Source organism: Oculina patagonica, chromosome 1 (genome assembly GCF_052425735.1).
Source record: "Oculina patagonica isolate OP01 chromosome 1, crgOcupat, whole genome shotgun sequence".
NCBI lineage: Eukaryota > Metazoa > Cnidaria > Anthozoa > Scleractinia > Oculinidae > Oculina > Oculina patagonica.
This window is the reverse complement of record NC_135758.1, coordinates 28,205,455-28,212,587: the sequence shown is the minus strand read 5'-3', so window position 1 is coordinate 28,212,587 and position 7,133 is coordinate 28,205,455. Positions and strand designations below refer to the sequence as shown.

Genomic DNA, 7,133 nt, shown 5'->3' with positions numbered 1-7,133 from the left:
TCCCAACAAACACAGTGCAAATTTCTAATACCGTGTTGCAAACTTTGTTTTAGCTTCTGGATTCAGCCATGTATACTTTTGAGGAACGTTTCAACGAAGGAATCGCTGGTACTGATGCCAAATCAAATGGAGAAACTGCCGCAGACACCATGAAAGTTGTCAAAGAGGAAGTGCTGTTGGTAAGATGTGAACCTCAAAAACTTGCTGTTTTATCCCGTAAATACCAGGGTCTTTTCCTTTGACAAGTCGTTGTTGCTTAGTGCTGCATGTAAGAAGTCATTATCAGATAGCTTGGTACTCAAACGTTCGCTTCCCGCTTTCTCGGGGCGACGATCAATCAATTTATTAATGTCATGGCGCACTTTCGTCCCCAGCCCCTGTTAGCTAGCCGGCAGGGTCTTTACACGAGGAACGGGTGGCTTTGTGGACACATGATTTGATTGGCTAGATTTTAACAAAGGAATTTTGAAATTTTGTCAATCAAATGAACCGTTTTAAAATCCCTTTGTTATAAGAGAGTTAAGGGATTTAGATTGGCTGGATTATAAATTTCCCTTGTTAAGGCTGCCGTGGGGAATGGAGTGGTCGCTCGGTTGTGGTGTCACGACTTTTTTTTTATTTTAGTGTCACGCTTTCCTTACGGGGATCTTGCTTGTGCTTTGTGTTCGCCATCGAGAGAATAGAGAGATTAAGCATTATGTTATACGGCTAACGGCAAACGCGAGCTTGCCTTTCATTTTGTTACCTTTTTATCGTATTCTAAAATTAATCCCTCACACAAATAGGAAAAAAAAAACACATTCACGACAAACACAAAACTACTTGAATTTTTGCCGTTCGAGGGTAAAATAAACGTGATGCTTAATCTCTTTTATGCCATAGGACTTACGGTAGGCTGGAAGTGCGCCATATAAAGGCATTACCATTACCATAAGGCTAACTGTCGGCCTCTTTTCCTCGAGGTCATGTTAGGTGAAATACCCTGTAAGGAGCGCTTTGTAAGTTTGAGGGCTTACACGTTTCTCATCTCCATGTACCTTATTATAGGATATTAACGCGTCATGAAAATAACGCGAATTTCAAACATTCGCGTTAATTTAAGTCGCGTTAATTTTTGTTAATGTTAATTCGTTAATTTCCATCATTTTGACCCCAATTTCTCTTTACAATCCAGACGTTCTTGACTCCAAGGAAAATGCATTATTTTATGTGCCACTATCATTGATACTGTGAAGAACGATCAAAGTGGAAAAAGTATCAAGAACATTGTTTTCGTTTAAGATTATACCCCTACAAGTGTTGAAATAAACTTGTTCCTGTTGTGTACGTCGCGTTAATTTCCTTCATTTTGAAATTTTACCGTCTCTTTCGCGTTAATTTCCCTTATTGGAAAGTAATTTTTTCTTCAATTCGCGTTAATGTAAGTCGCGTTAATTTCAAACACCTTAATTAACAGAAGCGTTAATTTCCTATAATAAGGTATTACTTAGTGCTACATGTGATTTCTGTTTTGTTTAACAGAAATATGACGAGGACCAGAAGATTGTTCTTGATCAGTACATGGTGGAATCCATGTTGTGTATGTTGGTACCACACACCCACAGCCTGACCGATGAAGTCTGTAAACCGGTAAGTAGTGCCGCTGGGACAGTGGAGACGATTCGTCTTTCTCAGTTTCTTTAACCCTAGCCTCCCACGCAGTCGTTCTAAGCGCAAGAATTTTGTTTGAACTGAGATTTTTTATAGAATACAGTCAACTCTCTCTCTCAACGGACACCTCTATAAGACGGACATCTGGTGTTGGTCCCGTCCCTGCCATTTTTCAGTCATTTTACTGTAACTAAACTCGCTTTAAGACGGACACCTCTCTTAAACGGACAGTTGAAGCCGGTCCCGACGGTGTCCGTTTTCGAGAGAGTTGACTGTAGACTACTTAGTAGACTGTTGTCTACTTAGTGACTAAGCCTTTCGTGCCAGGTATATTTGAATAGTAGCGAGGCTAGAGGTGACCTTGTTTTGATAGAGACCTCACTCACTGCTTTTGTTGTGTAAATCAAGTTGTTCTAATGCTAACTAGTTTGCATTTACACGAGAAAAGCACAGAGGTTTGTATTATGTAAAATGACTGTAAAATGACCTATTGTTTATCAGATGCTGTGCGTATTTCTTAGCTCTCAATGTATGGTTTGACATGTTCGTCGGTCTTGGTATTCTCGCGAACAAACCAGTTTTCTAAGGTGCAACGTCAAATTAAATGTGACCGGGGTTTTGCAGACGCGTTGCGCGGACGCTGGTATAACGCGTGTGTTTTTCTTCGATATTCATTCACTAATGCTTCTTCCCCTCACCCTCCAAATTGTTTTGCAGATGATCAAGCCAGTGGAACAGAGTATCCCAGACCCCCTCCGACAGGCCATTTCACTCAGCGATAAGTATGACACGTATGTGGAGACCAGCATACGGGACACTATCAAGAAAGGTGAGTCACAAAACAAAAATGGAGGCGGGGGGGGGGGGGGGGGGGACCTGTACGAATCACACAGGTTTTTCAAGAGGTATGTCATGTAGCCCTTGAAGTTTTTTAGATCGTTTGACGCAAGGCTAAGGCCGAACCAAACGTCGACCTTCACAGGAGACGAACTAAATTGCAATTCTGGTCGACCCAAACAGGTAAAGCTTGACCGTTGGGTCAGACGTCGAAGATAATTCGTCGAACCGACCGTCGAACCAAATTCAGAGCAGCAAGAACGTCGAACTAGTCATAAACTTAATTCGTTCAGTTAAGTTCGTCTCATGCGAAGTTCGTTGTTTGGCCTGGGCCCTCAGAACTTTAAGGTCAGCGTTTGATTCGGGCGTTTTTTTTCCTGACCAAAAAAAACCTCCTCCCTCTCCTCCCCCCTTTCTCTCTCAATTCAATATCACCCTTATTTTCTCAATGTGATTGACTGTTGTTTTGTCTGTTAGTTTGTGGAATCGGGGGTGCCCCAGTGGAGAAAACTGACGAACCGAAAGCCGACGAACCGAAAGCCGACGAACAGACGAAAGAAAGCGAAGATAAGACGAGCGAAGAACCGCAAGCCGAGGAAAAGGCCGAAGAGAAACCGAGCGAAGCTGGAGAGCAAACGAACGAACCCGAAGCTGAAGCGAATGAGAAGAAATGTGAAGAAACAACTGAGCTTTAAACAAAACAGTTAATTTCTTAACGGAAATTCATTTTGAGTTTAGCCTTTAACATCCAGCAGTACAGCTGGTGATAGTTTCCAATTTTTGCTTTGTCTTATAACAAAATCAATTAGGCAGTTTATAAAAATCTCTCGAAGACCTGATTATATCAGGAGAAACGTGTTGACTAACAACTTAATAACAGGGTTTTTAGGCAAATTTTTAGACTTTCTAAAAGTCGTTCGCTTCTCGTTTCCGGAGAGCTCGACTTGTAAGCAAGTCTAGCAAATATTGTGACATCAACGGATTTAATTAGAACCGACAATAACTGATAGATCCTGATTTTAATTCAATAACTTTTCAAGATACACCGATATCTGATGCAAATAAACTCTGTGTACCAACTGTCTCTCTGTCTTGCTTTTTATCCGGTTTTTTAATCACTGAACGCACGAAAAGAACCGCCCTTCCTTTATTACTGCCTTCTGATAAATCACTATTGGGTGGATAGCGTAGTTTGTTTCGTTTGCACTTATCCACCGGACAGTGATTCATCACAGTGTTTTACGTCACAGGTGAGTTCTCACAGGTTTTTACACTAAGGATGAGCCGCCTTTATCTTCAAACATATATTGAATTTTTCCTTGGAGTCGATGTAGCACTGCTGTTATTTTATTTCTCGTAGTGCTTTCTCCCAGTTTTTCTGCTTCCACGGCTCAAATAACAGTGTTTCAGGAAGCTTAAATTGTGAGGAATTATGGGGCCCATACACAAGGTCCTCCTGCTCCTAAAAGAATATGGGACCCCATCTTCAGTTTTTCAACGACCAATAGGCAAAGTTTGAACGAAACCTTTTGTCAGTTCTATTTCGATGGAATGACCTTAAGCTAACTGAGGCTGCTCTCAGGCTAGTTAGAGGAGGAAGCTTGCAACTTACAACCCATAAAGGTTAGCTTTTGCATTGTACAGTGAAACCTCGTTTTTACGAAGTGCCAAGGGACTGGGAAAATTTGTTCGTTATATCGAGGGTTCGTTATATCGAAAACCTCGATATAACGAATTTGCGGAAAAACAACAAAATGTTTTTCATGCTGTTACGTTGCACTACCCAGCATTTACTGATTTGAACAACTGTCAAAAATGACATTTGTGCTTTAATGTCTAATATCCACATTAATATGGACATATGTCTTTAAGTTGTTCTCTTGTTACAGGATTAAAGTATTTTCATCCTTGTTGGTCTGTTCTACATTCATCTTTTGTCGCGAGTTAACTATATAATTCGTTATATCGGGGTATATTTTACGTTTGGGCTTCTGGATTGTGTTAGTTATAACGAGGATATCGTTGTATCGAGGTTCTGTTCCATACATTTTACTGTAACTTTGACCGGACTGAAGAATATCGTTCGTTATATCGAGGACGTCGTTATATAGAGTTTCGTTAAATCGAGGTTCCATTGTATCTGAATGATGGGTCTACACATCAGCTAATCCAATGAGTTTAAAAATGTATTTAATTTCTCTATTGAACAACTGAACTCTACCCCATGGTCAGAGATGTCGTCTTTCATACTCGTGCAAATGGACTCGGAAAGAAAGAAAACGTCTCGGACAAAGGTAAATTGTACTTTATAATTTCCATTGTTCTGCCGTTACAAAAGAATAAGCTAGCATTGCGTTGTAAAGGACTAATGAATGTACAATATGTATAATTTTCCTAAATTTAATAAAACGCCCAACACAACGTGGATTGCAAATATCCAACATGCTTAAAACCGTCATTTCCAGGGAAGCTAAGTGCCCGTCCTCACGGGCGAATCAATTTTGTCCTCTTCTATCAATTATTCAGCAGCCTTGCGCTCGACAGGCTTTGTATTGTTCAAGATTAATGATAATCCAGGATTTAATGTCAATCGAGTTTTCTGCCAGGACCTCAAGTATTACAGCAAGGCGCCCAAATGTGTGACCACTTTTAATTTATTCACATTCTTTCGTGCAGATTTAATCCAATCAGAAGTCAACTGCAAGCTATCCACGGCTTTTGATTGGATTAAATCTGCACGAAAGAATGTGAAAAAATTAAAAGTGGTCACACATTTGGGCGCCTTGCTGTAATTGGACAAAACTATGTACCAAAATTATTGACATCTCATTGCAAACTTCTGTGTCAGAATACAAATACAAATACAGTGGAACCTCGATATAACGAAGGGCCAAGGGACTGGCAAAACAACGAGGTTTCGTTATATCGAGGTTCTTTTCCACATATTTTATTATTACTGGGGCGAAGAATATCGTTCGTTACATCGAGGACTTCGCTAAATAGAGGTTCGTTAAATCGAGGTTCCACTGTATCACAAGAAATCGTTTGTAATAACACCAAACATGAAAACGAATTTCTAAGTTTCACTAAATTCCACTGAATCGCTCAAAAGACGATTTTACAAAATAGCTTCACGTGAGATTTTACCTATAGTTACTTGTAAACTTTAAAATTCATTTTCTCAGGCTCTGACAATAAATTGTTGTTGGTGTTATCACGGATAATTACATTTTAAGCTTTTAAAAGGGGTAGAAAAAACGTTAAAGGATTTAAATTATTCTGATACTCAATTTTTATCCAACTAAAATTAATATTACTCGATTTTCTGGCGTTTGACATTAGTAAAAGTCAACTGAAGGACAAAAGATATATACAGCAATAGCAATCCTTACTAAAAAGTTATAAAACTGAAATTAAATTCACGCTATCCTGAATTAACTTAATCTTGCTTGAACAACCGGCCCCTAATCTACAGACTTCAAGTAAAATAAGGCAACTCCCTGTCGTATTTAGAAACCGACCACAAGAGCAGGCATAAATGAGCCACTTAACTCATCCAATTCACTGGATTGGAACAGATTTTAAGACGAATTCCGCTGAAAGTTCGAGCAATAAGTGCAAAAATTAATTACCAAAAACCTTTCTTATAGCACAGTAACATTTTGTATACAAATTGAAACATCTCACTGTAATTAACTTCTCAAAGTCACCCCGCGATTAAATCTGAAGCATCATCGAGAAAGTTTATGTCAAGGTTTTGCTAAGTTTTTCTTAACTGTATTCAAACTGTCACCATGCTATGGGTTCTTTTTTGGTAGCTTTATTTTTGCCTTTATTGCTCGAATGTTCGGCGGAAACCGTCTTAACCTAACCTAACATAACCTATTTTATTTGGAACAAATAGCTGTTCAACTACATGTATACAAGACACCTTTTGACAGCAAAGCTAAGGGAACGTCTCAAATCTGTTCCCCAGGACCCAGCATCAAGAGCACTCTTGTAAGTTGCAATTTGAAAGTCTGCGATTCACAGACTTCCGCTCAAATCTGATTGGCTGAAACGCGAATGAGCACGTGCCCGTTAGCGTTTCAGCCAATCAGATTTGATCTTGCGCTCAGGTCAGAGTCTGTGTTCTTGGTGCTGACCAAAAGAAACGCGGGCTCTGAGGACGAGATTGCGTACATCTCAAATGTAATGATTAATATAAATTTGCTTACTTTAATTTCCTTCGTTTAAATCGTCTAACCCTTGCTACCAAGTATAAAAACGTGCCTATTGGTCAGCCCAAACCTGAGGCATTTCACCTAATTTCATAACTTGCCTGGACATGAATGACTGTCTAGACTAACTAAAAATTTCTTATCAGAGATTATAAATAATACAATTCATACAATACTATCTGCGTACGGTGACCTTATTCAGTACATTGGCCTTCGGTCACAATTAAAATAACATAAGAATCAACTGTAAATAGCCCCTTTTCTGTAACAGAGCCGAGGGAAGTTTCAGCATAGGAGAACTGACGTTAAATTTTGTCATTTAGTTCTCTTCTTGTGTCAATTTTCCTGCGTTGAATCTTCCTCGGCATTGATACATCTGTAGCCTCGTGTATCATCACGCATGAAGCGAAACAATATGGGAGCCAC

The 7,133-nt window shown here is 39.5% G+C and overlaps 1 protein-coding gene across 1 annotated transcript in view; it reads left to right on the top strand.

Annotated features, from left to right (window-relative positions):
- LOC144642625 (PH domain-containing protein DDB_G0267786-like) overlaps positions 1-3,567 on the top strand; it is a 43,371-nt gene extending 39,804 nt beyond the window's left edge. The window contains exons 12-15 of the mRNA XM_078501650.1: positions 54-179; positions 1,522-1,629; positions 2,368-2,479; positions 2,965-3,567. Coding sequence (XP_078357776.1) covers positions 54-179; positions 1,522-1,629; positions 2,368-2,479; positions 2,965-3,182 — 564 coding nt within the window. The 3' untranslated portion in view covers positions 3,183-3,567. The remainder of the gene's footprint in view (positions 1-53; positions 180-1,521; positions 1,630-2,367; positions 2,480-2,964) is intronic.
- Positions 3,568-7,133: the final 3,566 nt, after the last annotated feature.